At 40.2% G+C, this 27,543-nt stretch overlaps 1 protein-coding gene across 2 annotated transcripts in view; it reads left to right on the forward strand.

Annotated features, from left to right (window-relative positions):
* MAP3K1 (mitogen-activated protein kinase kinase kinase 1) overlaps nucleotides 1–27,543 on the forward strand; it is a 96,093-nt gene that overhangs the window by 54,728 nt on the left and 13,822 nt on the right. For both annotated transcript variants that reach the window (XM_077816858.1, XM_077816859.1), the window contains exons 2-15: nucleotides 560–710; nucleotides 1,731–1,928; nucleotides 4,559–4,759; nucleotides 5,745–5,861; nucleotides 6,472–6,620; nucleotides 9,352–9,473; nucleotides 14,998–15,079; nucleotides 15,202–15,382; nucleotides 17,124–17,414; nucleotides 17,896–18,017; nucleotides 21,676–21,767; nucleotides 22,068–22,257; nucleotides 22,636–23,914; nucleotides 25,493–25,645. In XM_077816858.1, the coding sequence (XP_077672984.1) occupies nucleotides 560–710; nucleotides 1,731–1,928; nucleotides 4,559–4,759; nucleotides 5,745–5,861; nucleotides 6,472–6,620; nucleotides 9,352–9,473; nucleotides 14,998–15,079; nucleotides 15,202–15,382; nucleotides 17,124–17,414; nucleotides 17,896–18,017; nucleotides 21,676–21,767; nucleotides 22,068–22,257; nucleotides 22,636–23,914; nucleotides 25,493–25,645 (3,328 nt within the window). The remainder of the gene's footprint in view (nucleotides 1–559; nucleotides 711–1,730; nucleotides 1,929–4,558; nucleotides 4,760–5,744; nucleotides 5,862–6,471; nucleotides 6,621–9,351; nucleotides 9,474–14,997; nucleotides 15,080–15,201; nucleotides 15,383–17,123; nucleotides 17,415–17,895; nucleotides 18,018–21,675; nucleotides 21,768–22,067; nucleotides 22,258–22,635; nucleotides 23,915–25,492; nucleotides 25,646–27,543) is intronic.

Genomic DNA, 27,543 nt, shown 5'->3' on the forward strand with positions numbered 1-27,543 from the left:
AAACAAATTAAGTGTTAATTGCTTTCACTAAGCTTTTTTTTACACAAATGACTTGTGGCATGACATATTTTTATACTATACCTTCCTCTTTCTAAATCTTCTACACTATTCATGTTATAAATTGTCTTAAAATACATGAGACACTGCAAGCCTTCATGTGTCTATAGGTATATGAGCAACCTTAAACTTCTGAGCTTTTTATGGGAGGTTGTGGAGGCGGGGGATTGGTTGTTGTGGGGGGTTTTGTTTTGGTTCAAATTAGTATTTCATAAAGAAACTTTTCTTATTGGATGTCTAATACCCAGACTAGTACACATTTCATAACTCAAAGCAGTTATGCTCCAAATAGCAGGGTAGCAAATTGTTCACAGTAATGCTTAAGTGGCTTGCTCCAGCCAGTTGGAATTAATGTTTTGGTAATTATATTGTAAGGAGAGAGAGAGAGAGAGAGAGAAATTTATGATGGTACAAGGTTTAAGAATACCACAGTGTTATGTCTTTAATTTTAATTAAAGACAATCATATTTATGATTTTTTTTTCTTTTTTTCTTTATTTTAGTCGTGACATGGAGACTAAAGAAACCCTCAGGGGGTTGCAGAAAATGGATGACCGCCCAGAAGAGCGCATGATCAGGGAGAAACTCAAGGCAACATGTATGCCAGCCTGGAAGCATGAATGGCTGGAAAGGAGAAGCAGGAGAGGCCCTGTGGTAAGTAGTGTTCAAGAAACGGTTATAATAATTTGAATTTTTTTTACTAATTATTTACAATTGTGAAAAGTGCCAAGATGGCTTAATAAATATTTGTTCTTAGAACCCCGCTACCCTGTATCTTAGTTATGATTGCTGACACTTAGTTATGATCCCTTTGTTCACTTTTATTGGCTGTTTGAAGAATTGTTGCTAATTCTGTATGCCTTACAGATCTGTAGTGTGTTTGGTGCTTAGAAAGTCAAATAGCTCAACTGATATTGTTTTGCTTAAAAATATTATTGTGACAACACTGCCCTCTGTTGACATCCAAAGTAGCTGTGTTTACAGAATAGAACTTTAAACCATTTTCTCAGTCAAACCCCCCCCAAAAAATTTTGTTTCTAAATTTTAAAAAATTTACCTTCTTAAAACGTATGTATTAATCCCCCATTTGTCTAGCACAAGTGATTACCATCAGAAAAAACATTTTCCATGATTCTTGACATAAATCAAAATGCGAGTTCATGTTGCTCCTTTTCTGCAAGATGGCTTGTGATCGGTTTTGTCCGAGTAACATTGAAAGATGCATGCAAAAGAGCAAGATCAAAAGCATAATTATTTACAATAAAGAACTTGGCCACTTTTTATTTAGCAATCTGAAGTCAAGAAGCAGTTTCAGCTATAACCTAGAAGAACCAAAGGTGGCAAATAATTTGTGCAGAAACTGTTAACATTATAGACATGAATGAATGTTAATTTTGGACATATGATTGCTGAGAAAAACAGAATGGGAATTAATCTTATAATCTAATAACACACACATTTGAAATGCCAATGTGACTCTCAAACACTGATCACTAACATAATTGGGGAATAGCTGATATCTCAGTATAAAGGGAATATATCAGCTGCGAAACGAAGAAATATAAACACTGTACATATGTTTCCAAAACAGACTTCAAGTTAGTGTGTTCTGTTGCTTTATTTAGAAGATGATCATTTTACTAACCACAAACTCTGTGACTTATTTCCTACAAGGTGGTAAAACCAATCCCAGTGAAAGGTGATGGCTCTGAAATCAACAAACTATCAATAGAACCTCAAGTTGAAGGGCAAAGCAATGCGTCTGCAACTCAGAAAGGAAGACGTAGCCCTTCTCCTAGTAGCTCCTCATCCTCTAGAACTGTTAAATCAGAATCACCAGGTGTTAGAAGAAAAAGGGTATCTCCAGTACCTGTAAGTTGGAGAATGTAATGTGATTATGGTTTTGACTTTATTTTGAGATGTCACCATTTATGGAAGAGGGGGTATTGCTATACACGTATCAAAATTTGGTACTTCTGAACTGTCAACAGAAACTATCTCTAACTACTGGTTTTGGAGAGAAGATGCATGGTCAAAGGGGTTTCCCACTTGTGATTTTACTTAGGATAATGAAACGTGTGGTATGCCTAATAAATATTACATTCGTAGTTGTTAGGAAATTAAATGTGAAGGATGCAACTCCATGCTTGATTTGATCTGTTGTTTTTGTAGCAAATAAACCTGGATCAAGATTTTCAAAAATAGAATCTGTTATGGCAGGTGTCACCAGATGGTGCTGTTACCCACAGTCTTCCAAGTTCTTTTTCTTAGCACATGAGAAAATGTCCAGTGTTGGAAAGACACATGCTTTGTGTTAGTTTGCTTATGTAAAGTTCTGGTGGCAGAGTTTGCTCTCTTCATGGATCTTTGAGTGGAGTCCATTCTTGAAGCAGAGGTGCTCCCTGGGAACCAGGTCTTGGTTTTTGGGTTGAGATTTCTAAAAGAAGCAATTACCTCCATGTTGTTTGTGAGCACCTCTGTTCCAGAACTGGTGTACATGTACAAATAAAACAAGCTTTACTTAGAATAAGTATAGAATACTTAGACTCCATTTCACTGATTTCTCCTTCACTGGAAAGCCAACCTGCACAGGCCCCTGGACATCTGCTACCACTTGGCAAAAAGAGCAATTGTACCTAAGTTAAGCTCGTGGATCCCAATTTAGGCTCCTAAATAAGAGGCCTGACTTATTAAAAAATCTGACTGTAGGTTTCCACTTCTGAAAATCTTGGCCGAAGCACATGGCTTTGCTGCAGAAAACAGCAATATATCTTAGCACAGGGTAGAGTGCAGGCAGTTTACTTTTCTTTCTCCTGTGATAGCTCTACTGTTGTAGACTTTCAGTTTCCAAGAGGAGCGCTCTGCTTCTTTTCTACTGATTGGTCAGAAATACCATGAGTTGTAACTTCCGTTGAGAACAGTGGCACCATGCTAGGAGAGACCAAGATTACAATTAAGAAACTCAATTTTGCCTTTCCTCCATTTGTCGCTAATGGACTTCTTTCCATTGAATGAATTTTCGTAATTTCTTGTCACTGAAAATAAAGTTAATTTAAAAGTAAAGTTTAGTAAAGTGGTTCTCAACTGGGGGTCCGCAGCCCCCTGGGGGTCCATGAGCCCTTTCAGGGGGGGCTGCGGAGCCCTGCAGCTGAAACCTGGTAACCCGAGCCCCAGCACTGAAGCCAGGAGCCCCAGCCACTGCCCCACTGAAGCTGGGAGCCACACTGGGAGCCCCCTCCCACTGCGCCCATACACAGCCCCTAGCTACCCCCTGCTTGCACCCTGAGGCTGAGCTACTCCCCTTCCTGCACACAGCCCCTAGCTTCATCCTGCTGACCCTTAGCTACACCCCTCACTTCACACAGCCCCTAGCTATCTCCTCCCTGCACCCTGAGAAGTTTTCACACTTTTTGAAACTGAGTCCTCCACTTAGTTTATATTTTTTGGTTGTTTCCCCCCACCGCCCAGACATGCTTAGTGGCCTCGTGAGTGAGTTGGGGTGGAGGTGGTGCTCCCTCCCTGGACCTCGCTGTGCGGAGCTGGCTCGAGCCCTGCCAGCCCTTGCTCCCCCAAATAGAAGTCAAACTATGCCTATGCCCAAGGGTGTGTCCCCCCAGCCTGGAGCCCTGACTTCCTGTCTTCTGCCCCCACTGGGCCCTGTCATTTTTGTAGCATGTTGAAGGGAGGCCTCAGCAAGAAAAAGATTGAGAACCCCTGGTTTAGTCCATGTTCGAATTAATAACTGACAAGAATGGTTCACTTACAATCTTCTACTTCACTATCTGAAATTCCAATTGGATTCCAACCATTCAGTGGCAATATTAAGTTTAATATCAGAAAAAAATATTTAAAAAAATCTTAATATGTTAGAGAAATTAACTGAAGACTAGATACTTTGATACTAGATTTGGGTCATTTCTTTTAGAATAAAAAATATAGAGGCCTAAGTGAGAAATCTGTTTTCATAGTTAAGACAAGAGGAAGGAATTTCATTTTTTATCTGATATCTTCCTTTGAAAAATGCCCTATAAACTCTTATTCCTCAACAGCTAGAATTTAAAGGTGCTAATAACTTTATAAATGAAGAAATTTCATCTCACAGCACCAGTATTCAGTGTTGCCCTTCACAAGTCCACAATAGTTTCTCAATTCTAATTACTTGGGTAAAGTAGTGCAATAAAATCAATGAACAAAAATTTCAAGAAAAATAAAAGCCAGCTACTGGATTTTTACTTCCTATGTTAATATTTCAACAAACTTGTTTAAAACTTCATATTTGCTGCATCTGATGTCTGTTGGATTTGAGCATGGAAGAAAATAAATGTACCTTGATAATCCTTGTAGTCCCTTTAAGATAGGGACTTTTTCTCATTTTGAATTCTCATCAGTGCTGAGAGCATTGTTGAGCTTATTGTTGTCTCTTAACAAACAAATAATTGTCTTGTGTAAGAATTTCTTAGTGAAGAGAGAAATGGTTGATATTGGAAACAATTTTGTTGCAGTTTCAAAGTGGGAGAATAACACCACCTCGTAGAGCTCCATCTCCAGATGGCTTCTCACCATATAGCCCTGAGGAAACAAATCGTCGTGTCAACAAAGTTATGCGAGCCAGATTGTACCTGTTGCAGCAGATAGGACCTAATTCTTTCTTAATTGGAGGAGACAGCCCTGATAACAAGTATAGGGTGTTCATTGGGCCTCAGGTAGGAATCACCTAGCATGCCTACAATATTTTTTACTTACAGGATTTGGAAATTGTATAGAACCATGTCAGATGAAGTTATAAATTCATAAACCAAAGTTAGATATTTAGCTATCCTATGAAATAGCATTTAAAAGGTGTCTTGTGTACATATTATGATTTTGTGCCAACTATACTTCAAACATTAGGTTGTCTGTAGCAAACACTTTTCTTTTAAAATCCATTTAATTTAGCTGAGGAATCATTGATAATGTGCAAATTTAGTGTTTCACATTTATTTTTCACCCATTTTACACTCCCTCCATGGATGTGATATTAATTTCTAACTAGTATTTTGACTGAAATTTTGCCACTTTCTGTTTTGCCCCACCTTCCACTAGAAGAGGCACTTTTAATTTCTTATATCTGTGTTTTATGGTCTACACTTCCTGGATATATAAATATAAAACTTGGTTCTATACTGGTAAATGTAGAACAAATGCATATGAAAGCTTTCTGAACAGTCTCATAGTACTGTAGTATTAATACCTGCTATGGGAACTTCTCCAAATAGACCCTCCTAATGATGGTGTGACTATTCAATAGGGAACAACTAGACTTGTGTTCTTGGAACAGGGTGCAGAGGCCTATAATTGGCAGAAGAAAATTTCTTGATTGCCTTCATACTGGGTGATATGAGGATCAGGTGCATAAGATCCTTTGATATGAATGGTAACTACAACCTCTGAGAGGAAAAATGTCAGGAGAAAAGTAGCATAATTTGCTGTTTCCCATTTCTTTCTTTCTTTCTTTTCTCTCTTTCTCGATGAAGAACAGAAACATAAGTCACATTTCAGAAGTTTAAATTCACTCTACATCCATTCATGGTCTTGTATTTTCACTGTCTGGGCAAAGCACTAGACAGTGTAGGTGCTTAATGAAAAATGTGCACATGTGTAAGTATCAAGCCGCAGTAGGGCCCTAACCTGCTGTACGTTTCTTTGTAGACATGCAGTTGCGGGCGTGGAACATTTTGTATTCATTTGCTGTTTGTCATGCTTCGAGTGTTCCAGTTAGAACCCTCAGACCCAATGCTTTGGAGAAAGACCTTGAAGAACTTTGAGGTAATGAATTCCAGATGTATTTAATAGCAGATGTGAGTACACACACAAAGTTACAGCATTTTTAGAGCATATTTTTAAAACAATTGAAGACTGTACCAAGTTTTGAAGGAATAGAGTTACAAGTTTTTAATTTAGCCAGTGTTTGAGTATTGGTTTCAAAAACTATGTAAATATTAGAAAAATATCCTTTGCAATAAAAGGAGCAACTGAAAAGTAGAAATCTTTGGTTCTGTGAATATGCTATAAAACTTTCTTTTCCACTTACTTCAAATTTGTATTTTCATCAGCATCTGTAGTGTATCATTTATCTGTTGTCTCAATAGTAAATTATTAAGCTGAGCAAGTTTCTGCCACACAGTCTTTGTACAAAGTAAAGAAAAATGGAGCTGATGATTTTTATGTAAAGTAGTTTGTTCCTTGCAAGCCATTTTATTCTCAAGACAATAGTGAAATTCCTGCTGTTGCAGCTGCAATTACAATTTAATAATAATAATGTGTTATAAACATAGACAAATATATTTCATTGTCAATATTGAAATCTCAAGAACATCTCTTTGTGTGAGGTATTTATATCATAAATACTACTGTTGCTATCTTTTCCCAATGTTAGGTTGAGAGTTTGTTCCAGAAATATCACAGTAGGCGTAGCTCAAGGATCAAAGCTCCATCTCGTAACACCATCCAGAAGTTTGTCTCACGCATGTCAAATTCTCATACATTGTCATCATCTAGTACTTCTACATCTAGTTCAGAAAACAGGTTAGTATTTTTATAAAGGAATTAAAAAGCTTTGTTCTGTAGCCTTCCCTCCCCCCCCCAATTTTGGAGGTTTAGATACACTTACATTTTATTTTAATCTAATTAAAGCTACTTCCATTTTAAGTCAAATAAAATAATTTTGTGTATGCAAAAAAAAATCAATCAAGTTTACATCAGTCATCTTGATACCAACACGGACATATTGAATTTACAAGACCTATTTGAAAAATGTGTTAGATATTGATGTTTTGCAGAGAATCTATTCCTTTGTTCCTTGTTCAAAGTTAAATTTTTTTTTTTAAAAGTGTGCAGTTATTTTTAAGACTGGAGTACACATTTAGCTCCCAAAACTGACGTGTTTGTGTGTGTGCATGTGTTCATATGCAGCATGCAGGAAAATGTTCACAAATGTAGAAATATCTCATTTTTTCCTGTGCAAATAATTTTTGAAAGCAAGCTGTATCACTTAGAAGCAACAGTCATATGCTTATGAACATATGCTTGCAAGTTCCAGGTAAGTATGCTCCACGTGTGTGTGTGTGTGTGTATGTATGTATGTATGTATGTATGTAGGGATTTTTGTATTCTTCTTCAATCTGGCTCATTCTGGCACATACCATATTAGAAGCATATTTATGATTTTTCCAATACTTAAGCTTAGTAAAGTTAATGATTCTTTGAAAAGCTGTTTCAAATTTTTATTTTTACTTCAGTGTTTTTGCTTAATGGGTCTTGTAAATTTGTTAGGGGCTAAAATGAATAACATTCATTTTATTAGTCTTATGTTCTTAATTTTTTTAAAATGTTTTCTGTGAATTTATATACTTTGGTTGAATAAAGTAAGGTGGATGCTCCCCAGAGGATGCTTAGAAGAAAACAAAAAATGACACTTTCTTACCTTAACATAAAATGGAATCTTCTGTTAACAAATAATCTTGGTGCATTACTTTAGACGACAGTCTCCATCTGGCAAAATTAATATATTTAGGCATGTTTTCAGTTTGGGATTCTAGATCATGAACATGGTTTCCTGTTGCCTTGTGTTTATGCATTTTTCTAACTGTCAGACTATTTCATTGTAAATACATATTTATGTATAAACACACACAGACCTGTTAAATGCCTACAATTGTTTCCCTGAAATTATTCTTCTGACAGATTAATTCCTTTAGTTAGATATATGTTTGGGAAGACTTGTTATAGGAATAACTTAATTAGATAACTTTCTGATTTATTACATTATATTGTTGCATTATTTTTCATTACTGATTATTAGGGTACACCTGAAGAAAACCCACGCAGCTGTTGATGTAGCAAAATATATTGCAATCGTTTTACAGTGAAGCCATTCTGGCATGGTATAATATATGTAACAGTCACTGTATTACTGTATTTCCATTTCATTAGAGATAAGCTTACACAGTCTTGATGTTTCTGTTGTACTTCATTTAAATTTATGGTTAACTACTAATTCTTGAAAGTAAAAAGTATAATACAGTTATGACCACACTGAAATTTGTATTTTTAGGATACTGTAGAACTGAACATTTTCACTGTAAATTTACTTCTGTCCCACATCTGAAAAAAATCTCAATTATTTAAAAACTTTTTAGAAAATAAAGATGATTGTGTAAGGCACAATGAATGTACAAATAAAACATAAATATATACAATTCTACAGTCATAACTTAATTCACTGCTTCCAGACAAATGTAGGGTTTTGTTTTTGTTTTTTTTTTTTTCCAAGTTATGTATGTGTATACAATGGCATAATTGATAAGCTGTCTTTTAATCACCTTTGTCCGGCTTGTCCACGTCCGTCCCTCCACGAACGCAAATCGACGCCACACCATTCCATTTTGTTGCAAGCACGTACTTTCCAGTTCTGTCGTTTAATGGTTATAATTAAAATGTATCTTTGTGTCCATTTGCAAAAATGTGCTATGGATGGGTAAATTTCTGCTGTTTTCATTATACATTGTCAGTGTAATTTTAAATACAGTCATAAACTCTCTGTAGTCTCAGATTATTAGTTTGAAATTAAGATAATTCTTAATGGTAGAAAACAAAAGGAAAGTACATCTAAAATTTAGCTGATAAAAATTTGGTGTTTTGATCTGAATAAAATAGTTCTGATTAGTATGTTGCATATGAGTGCTATAAATATTTATACCTGCTTGCAGCAAAGATATAGAGCAACTGTATTTATTTTACATTTGCTTTTTGAATTTTACACATGTTTATAAAATAGTATTCAAGAGCTGCTGTGATGGTCTAAAAAGCAACTTTTGAACACGAGTTGTAGATGAAGTGTGACGAAGAAAGATGTTTTGTTTCAATGTATAAGTTACTAACAATTCCTTAATCGTTCAGATCATAAATATTGAGTAAACAGCAAAGTAGATTTCTTTAGGACAAGATTTTCAAAATTGTGTCTTTCCCTAAAGTTATGCTCCAAAGTCAATTTTTAGCTGCCTGGCCTGATTTTCTTGAGCGCTGAGTGTCAAATGCCATGCGGATCCCATTGATTGCAGCAGAAGCTGCTGAATGCTCAGCACTTCTGAAAATCACGCCACTCACTGTGGCTCCTACCTCTTGGTTTTAGATGTGATATGGTGGTTATAGAGTATTATGACAACTAGCATTGATCATTAATCAATATTTGACTTAATACCTATATTAGAATCTGATCTATGCAATTTTTCATATTGCTAATATCTGTTTTTTATAGTATGAAGGATGAAGAAGAACAGATGTGCCCCATTTGTTTGTTAGGCATGCTGGATGAAGAGAGCCTGACTGTGTGTGAAGATGGCTGCAGGAATAAGTTACATCATCACTGCATGTCAATTTGTATGTCATTTTTTATTTACATTTATTGCTGGTGACTTTAAATACATAAACTGTAGTGTAGAATGATACCCATTCTTTGAAATGCAAGTTAATGAAACAAGAATGCATTGAAGCTTAACAGACTTTATATTAAAAGTGTACAGACCTGAAAGATGAATGTGAAGCTCTGTATTTCATTGTGTTGCTTGTGGAGAACTTACTGAAAGTCTATCAACTAGTGGATATTAATGTGGAATATTGTGGTTAATGTAAATGAAGAATGTTGCCTGAGGAGAAGCAGCGCAATTAAAGTGTGGTTAAAATTTACAGTGTAGTTGTAGCCGTATTGGTCCCAGGATATTAAAAAGACAAGGTGGGTGAGATAATATCTTTTATTGGACCAACTTCTGTTGGTGAAAGAGACAAGCTTTCAAGCTTACATAGAACACTTTTTCAGGTCTGGGAATGGTACTCAAAGTGTCACCGCTAAATATAAGGTGGAACAAATTTGTTAAGCATGAGGAGTTGACAAGTTGCAAGAGACCGTTTAAGGTGAAGTGGGCAGTTAACACCTATACAGTTGTAGGACAAAGGAGACTTAGCGGGTTACAGATTGTTATAATGAGCCATAAATCCAGTATCTTCGAGTCCATGATTTTTAGTGTTCAGAAAAGTTATGAATTTTAGCCCCGAGGCTTGTCTTTTGAAGGAGTTTTCTTGAGGACAAGGACTGAGAGGTCAGATACAGGGTGATTGTTTTGTGAAAAGTGTTTGCCCATGACTGATAGGGTGTTTTTGTCTTTTATCACTTTTCTGTGCGAGTTCATTTAGGAGCATGGTGATTGTCTGGTTTTACCCACATATAGTGGTGGTTGGAGCATTTCGTGCACAGGATGACGTAACCATATGTTGTGATAAGCATATGTAGGTGTGTTGGGGGTGGGGTAATTGCTCATCGGACCAGGGTAGATATGGCTGCAGGTTTTGCATCTGTTATGGCTGGATCAGGTATTGCTTTGAGTTGGTGTGTTCTGGTATATGGGGAGCTTGCTTCTGATTATGACTTTGGCAAGGTGGGTGGGGGGTGTTTGAAGGCAGAAGAGGGGGCTCTGGAAAGATTTCTTTCAGGATGTGATCCTCATCGAGTATGGGTTGTGATTGTCTGTCTAATGATACACTGTATGGGTTTGGCTTATTACAACAATCTGTAAGCCACTTAACACTCATTTGTCCTATGACTGCGGTCATGTTAACTGCCCACTTCACCTTGAATGGTCTTTTGCAACATATGTTAACTCCTTATGCTTAACAATCTGTTCCACGTTGTATTTAGCTGTGACAATTTGAGTACCATTCCCAGACCTGAGGAAGAGCTCTGTGTAAGCTTGGGCCTTGGCTACACTTGCGAGTTACAGCGCAATAAAGGAACCCCAGGCGCACTAGCTCACGATGCATCCACACTGGCAAGGCACGTAGAGTGCTCTGACTCCGCAGCTACAGCGCTGCTGGTACTCCACCTCGGCAAGTGGAATAATGTTTGCTGCACCCCCACTGGAGTGCTGTGGCGCCAGTGTGCATGCCCTGGTCCTATAGAGTGGTCTGATCGGCCTCCAGAAGTGTCCAACAATGCCTGTGCTATCCACTCTGGTCGTCATCACTTTGAACTCTACTACCCTGCCCTCAGGTGACCAACCATCAGACCCACCCTTTAAATTCTCTGGGAATTTTGAAAAATCCCTTCCTGTTTGCTCAGCCAGGCATGCTGTCAGCAAATCTTTCCAGGTGACCATGACTCCACACTCCAGGCGAGCCCCAGTATGGAGCAATAGTGAGTTCCTGGACCTCATCAGTATTTGGGGAGATGAAGCTGTCCAGTCCCAGCTGCGCTCCAGCTGTAGGAATTAGATACCTTTTGGGCAGATATCAAGGGACATGATGGAAAGGGGCCATGACCGGGACGCACTGCAGTGCAGGATTAAAGTGAAGGAGCTGCGGAATACCTACCGCAAAGCCTGCAAGGCAAACCGCTGCTCCGGTGCTGCCCTGCTACCTGCTGTTTCTATAAAGAGCTGGACGCGATACTTGGGGGTGATCCTACCTCCACTCCAGGGACCACCATGGACACTTCAGAGCCCAGTGCAACAAGGCAGGAGAAGGAAGAGGAGCAGCAAAGCGGGAGCGAGGGTGCTGAGGAGGAGGAAGTCACCCTGGAATCCCTAGATGCATGCAGCCAGGAGCTGTTCTCAAACCAGTCGCGGCAGCCTGTGCTTGGGGAAGGACAAACACCAGAGGAGGTTCCTGGTAAGCAGCTTTTATTTTGGGAAGAAAGTTATTCGTGCAAGCTCTTGGGGTGAGGAGGGTTAGGGCTGCATGCATGCCTAGATGTGGAATAGGGCATTGATGTGCTCTCTCACATCATGGTAATAGGCCTCAGTGAGCTCTTCAAAGGTCTCATCCAGAAGTTGGGCAATGCACTTGCTCAGGTTTCTCGGGAGAGCCACTATGGTCCTTGTCCCAGTCAGGCTAACTTATCCGCACCACTGTGCCGTGAGGGGCGGGGGGACCATTGCTGCCCACAGACAAGCTGCATATGGGCCAGGGCGGAAGCCGCATTGCAGTAGAAGACCCTCCCTTGTTTCCCAGGTCACCCTCAGCAGCGAGATATCTTCCAGGACGAACTCCTGTGGGAAAATGTGGGGAGAGTGTTCAGTATAGGGGCCCCCTACCGCTGTTGGCTCTCCCCAAGGCATAGAAACCCAGAGTACAATACAGCCGTGAAACAATCGGTCCCCCTTGACCCTGTGCTTACTCACCATTTTGGGGCTCCCATGGGTTATGTGCGCTTGCTTTGGGATGGGCAAATTATGCTATTGTGTAGACTGCTTGCCCTTAGGTACGGGGGAATCATTGCTGTGTTTGGTGTGAACAATGCTGCCTCTGTTAAGTGTTGCATTTTGCCTTTACAGATGCAACCTTGAGATCTCAGCCGTCCATGTTATCACCGGCCGAAGGACTCCAAAAAATCAGAGGCCACATAGAAGCAAGGAAGACATGTTGCATGAAGTAATGCAGCATTCAAGTAATGAAAATCAGAAAGTGCAGGAGTGGTGGGAGAGTGTAAGGAGGGTCCGCCAGCAGAACGCGGATCGCCGGCACCAAAGTACAGAGCGGCTGATAAGCATCATGGAGCGCCAAGTGGACTCGATACAGGCTCTCGTAGCAATGCAAGTGGAGCACTACCATGCCTGCCCGCCCGCCCCTACAGCCCTTGTCCCAAAACTCTTTCCCTTGTGCCCACATATCACCGCCAACCCACTTTCCCCAACATCCGGGTTCTTACCGCCACCAGCTGCCTCCAACACCTGTAGCTTCACCACCCAGCCCTGAAAACTACAACCCTTACCCACTGCACTCAACTCCCATCACCATGCAGTATAGCCATCCTGAAGTGCAGCACTCATTAGACAGCACTCCAGACAGGACATATGCAAATCTGTGATTGTACCATTCCCCACCCCCTTGCCCTTTCTGTTTCTCAAACAGTTGTCTCTTTTCAATAAATGATTTTTTTGGCTTTGGAAACGTTCTTTATTATTGCATAAAGTAAAAGATAGCTTAGGAAAGAAACAGGCACTGCAAGTCAGTGTAGCAAACACAGATTCCTACTAACATTGGAACCATTGCACTTCACTCCCGTGCAGGGCACCAGACATTACTGGTGGCTTTCAGCCTCAAATTGCTCCCTCAAGGCATCCCTAATCCTTGCAGCCCCATGCTGGGCCCCTCTAATAGCTCTGCTCTATGGCTGTTCAGATTCAGCCTCCAGGTGTTGAACCTCCGAGTTCCATGCCTGCGTGAATCTTTCACCCTTCCCTTCACAAATGTTATGGAGGGTACAGCATGCGGATATAACCGCGGGGATGCTGTCATCGGCCAGGTTCAGCTTCCTATACAGAGAGTGCCAGCTGCCCTTTAAACGACCAAAAACACACTCCACAGTCATTCTGCACCGGCTCAGCCTGTTGTTGAACCGCTCCTTGCTGCTGTGAAGGCTCCCTCTATAGGGTTTCATGAGCCACGGCATTAAAGGGTAAGCGGGATCTCCAAGGATCACAATGGGCATTTTGACTTCCCCTACAGTGATCTTCTGGTCTGGGAAAAAAGTCCCAGCTTGCAGCTCCCTCAACAGGCCAGTGTTCCGAAAGATGTGTGCGTCATGCACCTTTCCAGGCCAGCCTGCGTTAATGTCAGTGAAACGCCCACGGTGATCCACAAGTGCCTGGAGAACCATAGAGAAATACCCCTTCCAATTAATGTACTCGGAGGCTGGGTGGGTTGGTGCCAGAATTGGAATATGCATCCCATCTATTGCCCTTCTGCAGTTAGGGAAACCCATTTGTGCAAAACCAGCCACAAAGTCATGCACGTTACCCAGAATCATGGTTCTTCTGAGCAGGATGCGATTAATGGCCCTGCAAACTTGCATCAACACGATTCCAACGGTTGACTTCCCCACTCCAAACTGGTTAGCAACTGATCGGTAGCTGTCTGGAGTTGCCAGCTTCCAGACTGCAATAGCCACCTGCTTCTCCACCGTCAGGGCAGCTCTCAATCTCATGTCCTTGCATCGCAGGGTGGGGGTGAGCTCCTCTTACAGTCCCATGAAAGTGGCTTTTCTCATCTGAAAGTTCTGCAGCCACTGCTCGTCATCCCAGACTTGCATGACGATGTGATCCCACCACTCTGTGCTTGTTTCCCGAGCCCAAAAGCGGCGTTCCATGGTGGCGAGCATGTCCGTGAATGCCTCAAGCGAACTTGTGTCATATGGGTTACTTGAGTCGATATCGTCGTCGGAGCCCTCACTGTCACTTTGGATCATAAGGAATAACTTGAGTCTTGCCAGCATGTCACGTTTGGCAGTGATCAGCATACTCCTCAGCAGTTCAGGCTCCATTCCCACAGACCAAAAGGGAAGACAGAGCGCACAGTACAAAAAACGTTGAAAGATGGCGCCAAATGTGGACAGAAGCAAAGGGAATGCTGGGATTCGAACCGATGCATCACAGGGCGTTGGGACAGGACCTAGAATTCCCTGCACTCCCCGCCCCCTTCCTATAAGCCACAGTGCCAGAATGGGAAGAGGTGCTCTTTGGGATAGCTGCCCATAATGCACCGCTCCCAATGCCGCTGCAAGTGCCGCAAATGTGGCCACGCCACTGCGCTTGCAGCTGTCAGTGTGGACAGACTGCAGCGCTTTCCCTACTGCGCTTTACAAAGCTGGGTTTAACTCACAGCGCACTACATCTGCAGGTGTAGCCATGCCCTTGAAAGCTTGTCTCTTTCACCAACAGAAGTTGGTCCAATATTCAGACAGCTGAATTCGGAACTACGTTTATCCTTATCAGGAAAAGGATATATTCTAATTTAAAGTAAAATTTACTATTTAAATATTGTTGATTTTTATAACCATACATTTGTTTCTACATTCCCATAAGTCTATAATATACTTTAGGCATCATGTTGTTTTGTGATTACTGCATTTCAGGGGCAGAAGAATGTAGAAGAAACAGAGAGCCACTTATATGCCCTCTTTGTAGATCTAAGTGGCGATCTCATGATTTCTATAGGTAAGCATTCAGTTTTCTGAACAGATTGAATCTCTCATTTCTGGATCTGTAGTTAAAGTATCGAGCTTTAAAGTGTGTAAATGTTTAATTTTCATCCACATTAAATATTTGTTTACTTGTAGTCATGAATTGCCAAGCCCTGTGGATTCTCCTTCAGTTCTCAGAGTGGTTCAACAGCAGAATCAGCAGCAGCCTACAGGTGGATCGCAAAGGAGAACACAAGATAATAATTTTAACCTTACTCATTATGGGGTTCAGCAGATCCCTTCCACCTATAAAGATTTAGCTGAGCCATGGATTCAGGTAACGGTTTAACTTACAAAGTGAATTTCAAATTAAAACAATTTGTCACTTTGAGGTGGGATTTTCCCTGTTTTTTTAAGGTAAGGTCATCCCAGTAGCTGCCTGTGTAAAACTACTTGTGCCAGGTCTTGTTTCTTCCTCCAAAGAAGCCACTGTTATTGTGCATATTGGCCAGCAAGCAGATGCTTTGGAAATGTATTACCCCTCGTTTGATTTTAATGCAAGCTCAACAACAGAGCTCTGTTCTTCCTGTTCCGAATTCTTTCAAAGCTCCATTTTGTTATGCACCTCCTGCTTGCTCATTTTTTAAATATAATATGAGAAATCACCTGATAATGGCTACAAGCATCCATACAGCAAAAAGTGAGTTCCTGCATAATTCTGTTGAGTCTATCTGAAAAAATACCACAGGCTACCCAAGAATACTAAGAAAAGTATGACAGAGGTCTTATGCTCATGCAATGAAAATAATATGAAAAAGATGAAAAAATTCTGAAGTGCACTCATTATAAACTTGAAATATATGGGTGTTTGGAGTTCTTGACACAATCCTAAAGCACATTGTGGTACTCCAAAAATTATTCTGAACCACATTGGCTTCATAGTTGGTTGATTGTGTTTAAAAAATAAATAAATAAAAATCAGGAAACTTTTTCCATCCCCAGTCTTGATTTTCCTTTGGGATTTTTCAGGTTGGAGTAGATCACCCTGTTCAGTGAAAGAGTTGGTGTTTTTGGTCCTAATTCCTAGTGGACCCGTGTCACATCACAAACATAATGAGCGCTAATAGACACTCTTGTTGGTAACAATAACTGAGATGCCAAGTACTGAATGCCATGGAAGATGAACTACTCCCTTACCGCTAAAGAGGGGACCGTCTGAACCTGGATGGGGCACTTTAGGAAGGCTGTGTGTGGGAACTTCCAGTGCACAGGCACCAACTTTCCTTGGCGCTGGTGGGTGCTCGGGCCCCCCCCCGGCCCCGCTCCCCCCCCCGCCCCATTGGACCCCTTCCCAAATCCCAGCCCTGCCTCTTCCCTGAGTGTGCTGCATTCCTCCTTTCCCCCTCCCTCCCAGCACTTGCCGCACAAAACAGCTGTTTCGTGTTGCAAGCGCTGTGAGGGATGTGGGAGAAGCAGGACACAGCAGCACTCTCAAGGGAGAGGCGGAGCGGAGGTGACCTGGGAGGGCGGGAGGCGGGGCGGGGAGCAGCCAGTGAGTGCAAAGCACCCACCAATTTTTCCCCGTGGGTGCTCCAGCCTTGGAGCATCCACGGAGTCAGCGTCTGTGTTCCAGTGCCCCTGTCTGTACCTATTCTGTGGACAGATGGTTTTTGTCAGCAGAGCTACCAGTCTGACTTTTCATGCCAAAAGGATTTTCCTGCTGAATACAGGAAGGAAGCCAAGGGAACTAGTCCCTGTAAAGCTCACTAGCAGTTTGTAATTGGCTTCAGAATTGTAATGAATTTTTAAAAAAAATGTTTTGGGGAAGATGATAATTTTCAAAAATATAGCTAAGTCTTTGAAGGATCTATGCATTACCATTCATAGTATTTCATTTTATATGACAGGCTGCATATTTAAAACTGATACTGCTGGTATATTTTCTGTCATAAAAGATTAAGACAAGATTTTCCCTTTAAACCTTTTTTGACATTTCCTGAAATACAGTACTTAAATACTTAAGCTTGAAATGTTGTGTTTTGCAACCAAGTCAAACGGAATATGTTCAATTTTATTAGGTATTTGGAATGGAGTTAGTTGGCTGCTTGTTTTCTCGAAACTGGAATATACGGGAGATGGCACTTAGACGTCTTTCCCATGATGTTAGTGGTGCTCTGTTACTGGCTAATGGTGAAAGCACTGGAAATTCTGGAAGCAGCAGTGGAAACAATACAAGTGCTGGAGCTCTGGGAGCAGCTAGTGGATCATCTCAGACCGGTATCTCAGGAGACGTTGTCGTGGAATCCTGCTGCAGTGTGCTGTCCATGGTCTGTGCTGACCCTGTCTACAAAGTATATGTTGCTGCTTTAGTAAGTAGTTGTTTACTTACCATATTTTGACATTTTTGTGAAGTAGCTTGGAGAATGATTTTTAGAATGACTAGGCGCACTCAACTCCCAGAAAAGTCGGTGGGAATTGTGGGAGCTCATCACAGCTGAAAGTCAGACCCTATTTAGCTCTTAAGCATTGTCTGAGAAGGGAATAGATGAGATCTTTAGCAGATGTAAATTGGCTTGGCTTCCCTGACTTCACCAGCTGAGGCTCTGGCCAAATATTTTCAGATGCCTGGTACAGTGAGTTAGGGTATTGATCATGCTTACAATGTTCATGCAAACAGATTTCAGATTGAGTAATTCTAACACTAAGTGTATACAATAGTAAGGTATTAACCCTTTGTCAAACTGATAAGCACTCAGTTTCATGTCCATTATATAAACCTATTTAAAAACATTTTTATAATGAGCTGAAGTGTAGTTGACCTGACTTCATATTTTTTTTTCCCTTTCTTAGAAAACATTAAGAGCCATGCTGGTTTATACTCCTTGTCATACTTTGGCAGAAAGGACAAAACTACAGCGACTTCTCAAGCCAGTTGTAGAGACTATATTAGTTAAATGTGCAGATGCCAACAGGTATGGTGGTTGATTCAAGAGGTCTTCAATAATCTCTTAAAACTGCTTCTACGTGAAATGGAAGTTCTGAATGTAGAGAGTATGCAGACTCTTGGTGGCTATAGATTAAGATGTGTGGATCACAAGTAGGGCTATAAATATATGTTGTTATACATCATGGAAGTCTTTGGAGAGATTATTTTGTAGTAATCAAATTACCTTGACAGAGCTCTAGGTGTGTTTTGGAGGCACCTCATAATATTTTTTCAGTATGTGCAATAGTTAACTAATGCAGCGTTCTTTTTTTATTGACTTTATGGGGCCTATCTTTTCTTTCTCAACAAATGTTGACTTGAAATGCTATGTACGTAATCACCATCCTCCTTTATCCTCTTGGTTATCTTGTATTGCCCTGACCTAGTGCTTGGGATTCCCATTGAGTCTCTTTTATCAGTCTGGTTCTTAATATTCTTCCAGTATTATTCCTCTCTATTTACTCCTCTGTAGTATTATGCACCATCCTTTCAGGACTCAGTATTGTAATAATTCTAGATTTTGGCCTCAGGAGCATGGACTGTTTTATCTGTTTGTACAGTGTATAGTAAAGTTGGGAACTGGTTCTTGATTGGGACCTCCAGGCATTGCTGTAATACAAAATAACTAGGGCTGTCAAGCGATTAAAAAAATTAATTGTGCCATTAATCGCGCTGTTAAACAATAATAGATTACCATTTATTTTTGGATATTTTCTACATTTTCAAATATATGGATTTCAGTTACAACACAGAATACAAAGTGTACAGTGCTTACTTTATATTTATTTTTAATTACAAATATTTGCACTGTAAAAAACAAAATAAATGGTATTTTCAGTTCACGTAATATAAGTACTGTAATGCAGTCTCTTTATCCTGAAAGTTAAACTTACAAATGTCAAATTATGTACGAAAAAATAATTGCATTCAAAAATAAAACAATGTAAAACTGAGAAAATAACAGAACGCCACTAGCCGTCACCTTCAGCCACCAACTAAAACCCCTCCAACGCATTATTAAGGATCTACAACCTATCCTAAAGGATGACCCAACACTCTCACAAATCTTGGGAGACAGGCCAGTCCTTGCCTACAGACAGCCCCGCAACCTGAAGCAAATACTCACCAACAACCACATACCACACAACAGAACCACTAACCCAGGAACTTATCCTTGCAACAAAGCCCGTTGCCAATTGTGCCCACATATCTATTCAGGGGACACCATCACAGGGCCTAATAACATCAGCCACACTATCAGAGGCTCGTTCACCTGCACATCCACCAATGTGATTTATGCCATCATGTGCCAGCAATGCCCCTCTGCCATGTACATTGGTCAAACTGGACAGTCTCTACGTAAAAGAATAAATGGACACAAATCAGATGTCAAGAATTATAACATTCATAAACCAGTCGGAGAACACTTCAATCTCTCTGGTCACGCAATCACAGACATGAAGGTCGCTATCTTAAAACAAAAAAACTTCAAATCCAGACTCCAGCGAGAAACTGCTGAATTGGAATTCATTTGCAAATTGGATACTATTAATTTAGGCTTAAATAGAGACTGGGAGTGGCTAAGTCATTATGCAAGGTAGCCTATTTCCTCTTGTTTTTTCCTCCCCCCCCCCCCCCCCCGATGTTCTGGTTTAACTTGGATTTAAACTTGGAGAGTGGTCAGTTTGGATGAGCTATTACCAGCAGGAGAGTGAGTTTGTGTGTGTATGGGGGTGGGTTTTTGAAGGGGGGTGAGGGAGTGAGAGAACCCGGATTTGTGCAGGAAATGGCCTAACTTCATTATCATGCACATTGTGTAAAGAGTTGTCACTTTGGATGGGCTATCACCAGCAGGAGAGTGAATTTGTGTGGGGGGGTGGAGGGTGAGAAAACCTGGATTTGTGCTGGAAATGGCCTAACCTGAAGATTACTTTAGATAAGCTATTACCAGCAGGACAGTGGGGTGGGAGGAGGTATTGTTTCATATTCTCTGTGTATATATAAAGTCTGCTGCAGTTTCCACAGTATGCATCTGATGAAGTGAGCTGTAGCTCACGAAAGCTCATGCTCAAATAAATTGGTTAGTCTCTAAGGTGCCACAAGTACTCCTTTTCTTTTTGCAAGTTGACTCAGTCCTACTTCAGCCAATCGCTCAGATAAACAAGTTTGGTTACATTTGCAGGAGATAATGCTGCCCACTTTTTGTTTACAATGTCACCGGAAAGTGAGAACAGGTGTTCGCATGGTACTGTTGTAACTGGCGTCACAAGATATTTACGTGCCAGATGCGCTAAATATTCATATGTCCCTTCATGCTTCAACCACCATTCCAGAGGATATGCATCCATGCTGATGTCGGGCTCTGCTCGATAACAACCCAAAGCAGAGTGGACCAATGCATGTTCATTTTCATCTATCTGAGTCAGATGCCACCAGCAGAAGGTTGATTTTCTTTTTTGGTGGTTCGGGTTCTGTAGTTTCCGCATCGGAGTGTTGCTCTTTTAAGACTTCTGAACGCATGCTCCACATGTAGTCCCTCTCAGATTTTGGACGGCACCTCAGATTCTTAACCCTTGGTCGAGTGCTGTAGCTGTTGTTAGAAATCTCCCATTGGCACCTTCTTTGCATTTTGTCAGATTTACAGAGACAGTGTTCGTAAATCAAACAACATGCGCTGGGTCATCATCCGGGACTGCTATAACATGAAATATATGGCAGAATGTGGGTAAAACAGAGCAGGGGACATACAATTCTCCCACAAGGAGTTCAGTCACAAATTTAATGAACGCGCTGTTTTTTTTTAATGAACATCATCAACATGGAAGCATGTCCTCCAGAATGGTGGCTGAAGCATGAAGGGGCATACGAATGTGTAGCATATCTGGCACGTAAATATCTTGCAACGCCGGCTACAAAAGTGCCATGTGAATGCCTGTTCTCACTTTCAGGTGATATTGTAAATAAGAAGCAGGCAGCAGTATCTCCCATAAATGTAAACAAACTTGTTAGCCTTAGCAATTGGCTGAACAAGAAATAGGACTGAGTGGACGTGTAGGCTCTAAAGTTTTATATTGTTTTATTTTTTAGTGCAATTATGTAACAAAAAAATCTACATTTGTAAGTTACACTTTCACGATAGAGATTGCACTACAGTACTTTTATGAGGTGAATTGAAAAATACTGTTCTCTTGATTACAAATATTTACACTGTAGAAATGATCAAAAATAATATAAAGTGAGCACTGTACACTTCCTAGATTTGGCCACTCATGTAGGTGGGTGAGGTTGTATAAGATTGTTTGTTTTTTCTACACTAAAAGGATTCTCTCAAGAAGACATAAAAGTGCAGAAACTGTTAGATTTTAATGATGAAGGCAAGAGAATGGCTGGTATTAGATTTTACAGTAGATTTTTTAGACAATGCATGATTCTAGGTGAACAATGCCAAAACATTTTTAAGATATAGAGGAAGAAAATGATGTGAAATCAGTCAGAATAATTGGAGTGTATCATAACGCATTAATAAAGAATATCAAATAATTTCCAGTCTATTGATATATCAGTTCCAGAAATGTTAATGATGAAAATGTTGTTCATTAAAAATATAAGATGTGGGATTTACTTTTGGTTTTCATTTCACATAGCCGCACAAGTCAACTTTCAGTTTCAACGCTGTTGGAGATGTGTAAAGGCCAAGCAGGAGAGCTGGCAGTTGGTAGAGAAATACTTAAATCTGGTAATAACAGCTTTATTATACATAAGCAATTATCATCATGTTTTGTCTGTAAGCAAACATCATGAATCATTTTAACTATATTGAAGAACGTATCAAAAGCCAGTATTGCAAAGGGAACTGTGTTGCTTTGAGAACTTTCTACTTTTTATTCAATTTTCTGACAAATTGGTTCTGTTTCTATGTACTTTATAACCATGCTGTCTTTACCTTTCAATAAGCTAGGTTTTGATCTGCCAGAATTGCATAGAATCTCGGTTGGGCATAGGTTTAACTCTGATCTTATAAATTATTTTTTCATAGGGTCCATTGGTATTGGTGGTGTTGATTACATCTTAAATTGTATTCTTGGAACCCAGACTGAATCGAACAACTGGCAAGCCCTACTTGGACGTCTTTGTCTTATAGACAGACTTTTATTGGAATTCCCTGATGAATTTTATCCTCACATTGTCAGTGGGGAGGTTTTACAGCCTGACACTGTAGTAGACAGGTACTTCTTAATTATTTCATTTCTTCTTCTCTGTAACTGAATTGTTGGCCAGGTCTTCAAAAATGGCTGCCTAAGTTATCCAAGGTAAAGGTTGACTTTAGCATACACAAATGACTACAGAAGTTCTTCATGCACAATTTAGACAGCTAATTGCCAGCTTTGAAAATTTGCCTTTCCTACTAAAAACATATACTGAAATACTCATAGGTAATTAATATTTTAGCTGTCAATGTACTGATCTATTGTTGATATGTATTGTGTAGATTGCTTCTATAATAGTAATTAGTACATATGAGCTTTAACAGTATTATTTATATTTTATAATACATATAAAAAATACACATACATATATAATATAATTTATGTATTTATTTTTAGGTATAAGAAGCTGCTGTCCCTCTTGAATTTTGCCTTGCAGTCAATTGATAATTCCCACTCAATGGTGGGTAAATTGTCCCGGAGGGTATTTTTAAGTGCTGCAAGAATGGTTGCAAGAGTACCCCATGTGTTCCTAAAACTATTAGAAATGTTGAGTGTGACCAGCTCAACTCATTACACAAGGATGCGTCGACGATTGTTGGCAATAGCAGATGAAATGGAGATTGCAGAAGCCATCCAGCTAGGCATGGAAGGGGTGCATTCTGTGGAATGCAGATGTGATGACTTTATGCAGCTATCTGCCCCAGATAATTCTCCAGAAACAACACAAAGTAATTCTCCTAACAATACTGTCCAGTTATCAGGGAAAAATGGAAGAGGATTGGGTGATAAAAAATTGAGTGCTGGTCCAGAGGACATTTCTGAGACACTGGCTGGCATTTCTTTAGGACTTCCTGTTTCATTAGTAACCACTGAGCAACCAAAGCCAGCCATTCAAACAAAAGGCAGACCCCATAGTCAGTGTTTGAACTTTTCTCCCTCATCCAGTCATTCCCAGTCATTATTCCCAATACTGCCTTCTCCCTCAACCCCGTCTGTACCAGTTGGCCCTGTAATAGATATGTCTAAAGTCAGACCTCAGGGATTCATTCCCTGCAAAATACCCTCAGCTTCTCCTCAAACACAACGGAAACTTTCTCTACACATTGAAAGAAACTGTTTTGAAAATAAAGAACCAGAGAAACTTTCCCCAGTTTTTACCCAGGCCAGGGCTATGCCATCCAGTCATATACACAGGCCAAAGCCATCTCGACCTACTCCAGGTGATGTGAGCAGGCAAGGAGAAGCCTCAAAAACCAATATGACACTTGATCTGAATGGTATTTTACAGTGTGACAGCAGTAGCAGTTGTAGTAATGCAGTTATACCAAGTGAAGAGACCGTGTTCACACCAGTAGAGGAGAAGACTAGTCAACTGGATGTCAATGCAGAGCTCAATTCCAGTATTGAGGACTTACTTGAGGCCTCTATGCCTACAAGCGATGGCACGGTTACATTCAAGTCGGAAGTTGCGGTTCTTTCTCCTGAACGGGTGGAAAACGATGACACTTACAAAGATGATGTAAATCATAATCAAAAATGCAAGGAAAAGATGGAAGCCGAAGAAGAGGAGGCTTTAGCTATTGCCATGGCAATGTCAGCGTCTCAAGATGCCCTACCAATAGTTCCCCAACTACAGGTTGAAAATGGGGAAGATATAATAATTATTCAGCAGGATGTGAGTATACTGTGGTTGGGTGTGGGGGAGGGGTTGTTTCAGTTCACTGCCATTATTTAATGAACATCTAGTGTGTTCTCAACAGTGCACAGACATAAGGAGGACACAGTTCCTAGGAATTCAAATCAAATACAGATACAGACAAGCAGCTGCCAGTGTGAGTTTGAAGTACTGATAGAATCTTGTGGAGGTCATTGTTCAAATGTTTTAATAAGGATTTTTGGAGGAAAGACATAATCTGCTGCACCAAGGAGATTTCCAGGCATAAGGTGACAGAAGAAAGTTTGAAGACAAGAGTGGGAGAAGGGTACAAAGCAATTAGAGGAGAACAAAGGGAAAGAAAGGTAGAGTAAGCAGAAGTGAGAACAGAGATTTAAGGAGGAATAGAGTTGTGCCAGGTATTTGACAATGAGATTGAACTTGATGCAGAAGTTGAGGGGGGAATTCAGTGACACAAGCAGGCAGCAGGAGTGAAAAAGAATTTTAACAGCAGTATATGTGGGGAGAGGAGCTAGGTGAGATATACGGAGGGCAGAGTTGAGAAGAATACTCACGCAATTACTCAAGCAATAGATAAGAGCTTTAGAAATAGGAATGGAGGGGAAAAGCATATTTTAATAGATATTTTAAAGGAAGAGCTGACATGATTTGATGAGAGCCTATATATGGAAAGGAAAAGAGGAGTTTAACACAGTTCTGAAGCCTTAGCGGCAGGGATAATTGAATTGTTGGAGGTGACAAAGGGGTGAGGGGTTGAATGGGAATTGGTGACACATCCAGTATAAGATGTCAGAGATATACGTATGCCAGAAATCCAGTATAAGATGTCAGAAATACAAAATGAGCAGAGGTTAGGGTAGAGAGGTAGATTTAGGTCTCCTCAAGTTAATTGAAACTTTGAGAGCAGGTGAGGTCAGATAAAGATTAAAATATAGAGGGAAAGATCACTTCCACTTTCTGTGCCCCTGTTTTCCCTCCTACTCTGTCTTGTTTATTTAGATTGTAAGGTCTTTGGGGCAGGAACTCTTACTCTGTGGATGCCATTATGCCAGGTTCCATACCAACAATCTCAAATGGTGCTTCTAAGTGCTATGTAATAATAATGAGAGAAGAGTAGTGTATGAATTTGAGCATTTCAGGCCCTTTCTCTCAGCTTGTGTCTAAATTTAAGATGCATTTTATTAAACACCGAATTGGTTTGAAAACAAATTAATATTTAAAAATACATAATTTAAGTTGCTTTTCAAAAAGACTCTTACTGGAATATATTGGAATTGGTTCTTGCAGTTTGTAGTGTTATAGTCAGCTACCATCTTTGTATAAGCTAACTAGTTTTCTGAATACTTAAGAATGTGTTTTTTCTATTTGCTGTTGAGAGATTCTATTCCTAAACAAGGGCCATTCCCATGTTTAGCATTAGTAATCCCATGGTTTAGTGATCTCAAGCTTAAGGCTGATTTTAGGAAAATGCATCGACTGACAAAGGATCAGACTGTTGTCCCTAATTAACTTTAAAAGTCGTAGTTTTCATATAGGCACTTGAAGTTTTTAGATAGTTAATCTTAATTCAATTTGCAGACACCGGAAACACTGCCTGGACATACCAAAGCAAAACACCATTACAGAGAAGATGCGGAATGGCTCAAAGGTCAGCAAATAGGCCTTGGAGCATTTTCATCCTGTTATCAAGCTCAAGATGTAGGAACTGGGACATTAATGGCGGTGAAACAGGTATATGCTCTACTTCAGTGAGTATTTTCTAGAAGTTTAATGACTGAATAAACAGAGGGAAAGAAATTGAATAAAGATGTATTTACTTGTAATAATGTTTGCCGTTTGACATTCTCTGCAGATCCACAATGCCCTGCATTGTGAGCCATTGCTTGCTCTTCTATTGCTTTGTTCTAGAATCCTGAAAATTAAAAGTTGCCCACGTTTCCAAATCCTCCTTATCTTTGGGTGTGGTCACAGAACCCACCCCTTTCTCTGTATGGTGTGAGTGTTACATTTAGATGGGTTCTTCCACTCTTAAAAGAAAAATTAATAGTTTGAATTTATATAGCTCTTTTCTTCTGTAGATCTTTAAATACTTTTGTGCCTCTACCAAGTTCACTCAGCAAGTCAGTGACAGAATTGAGAGTGGAACCCAGATCTCGACTCCCCATCCGGGCTGTATTCACTGGATAGTTGTTTAGTATAATTGTTGAACTATTCTTTCTCTAGCAGTTAGGATTTTGCCCATAAAGTGGAGAAGATGATCTTGTTTAAGAGGTGATTCTTGTACCCCACAGAGTTATCTGGGTTGGACCAGCATCCTCAATATGGAAAATGCTTGGATGACAGTCTGCATGAGAGAGGAGCCACAAATGCAAGAGCTCCTTTATAGAGAAGGATTTAGGATCTGCTTGACCTCAGCAGAGATCGTCTGCTTAAGTGTTTCAGGTCTGCGAGACTTCAAAGTCTGGGTGTCGAGCTTGATATGAAGGTGGTTAGGTGGTGTTTAGTGGTCTGTGATATACGGAAGGTCAGACAAGATGATCTGGTCATCCCTTTTGGCCATAAACTCTGACTCTTAAGTTCTGAGATCAGTCAGAGAATAATATAAGACATACAGGTTCAAGGACTTTCAAATCTTCAGATCCAGTGTCCTCAGATCTGTCTCTTCTGAGTGGATGTCAGGTCTGTGAAGAGCTCTAAGTGCACTCTTCTTAGAGAACAAAGAGGAAGCAAAGTCTTAGGGAGACTTCCTTGCAAGATACTGTCCTTTCAAATCTAGTAAGGATTGAGAACCGAGGATCAGTTTCAGTTATGTCCCAGCACGTGTGGCCTACTCTGATTCCAGAGTGTCCTAGGGCAATAGAGCCTCTCCATGGAATAGCAGGTTACTTTTACTGCAGCAGTCAGGAATTAAATACTAGCATAGTCTTCAGAGCCTTAAGCCCTCCCTCCTCCTACTTCTTCAGAAATTAAAAAGATGTTTCTGGAATTGGAGAAAATAGAGGAGGATGAGGAGATGGAGGCTTTCATACCCTCCCTTCCAGAGTTGTGGATTCAAGGAGCATTCACATGTGTCCTCAAAAGTTTACTCCTTTGAAAGGATTCTAAGACTCCTGTATTGTGGATCTGCAGACACAATATATTTAAACAATTACTGGTAAGTAACCCTTTCATTACTCAGAATCCATTCAGGGAGAACCCAGGAAGTCCTCTTCTGGTTTTCTCATCTTGTTTCTCTTCTCCCCCAACTCAGGTTTATGTAGGTGTTTCTCTTGATTTATATCTTTAAAGAACCCGCTTTCTAAATCCAGACCACTTCCAGATTCTATCAAAACCAAATGATTCCCTCTGATTCTTGCCCTTTTCTATAGTCAATAGTACTAATACTGAAAATTTGAATAGTTTCCTGTAAGGCACATTGCAAACATTAATTAATCTGTACGATAGACTGATGTGGAAAGATGGTAGCTAAGTGTACCATTTCACAGAGGAGGAGAGACTAATAGAGTTTTAGGGCTAATCTGCAGAGATTACTTCAATTGGAGCTGAAATGCTCAGCACTTCTGAAGCCCATGTCACAAGCGACGTGCACAAGGTCACACAGTTAGTGACAGAGACAAGGCTAAAACCCA

This window comes from Eretmochelys imbricata, chromosome 5 (genome assembly GCF_965152235.1).
Source record: "Eretmochelys imbricata isolate rEreImb1 chromosome 5, rEreImb1.hap1, whole genome shotgun sequence".
NCBI lineage: Eukaryota > Metazoa > Chordata > Testudines > Cheloniidae > Eretmochelys > Eretmochelys imbricata.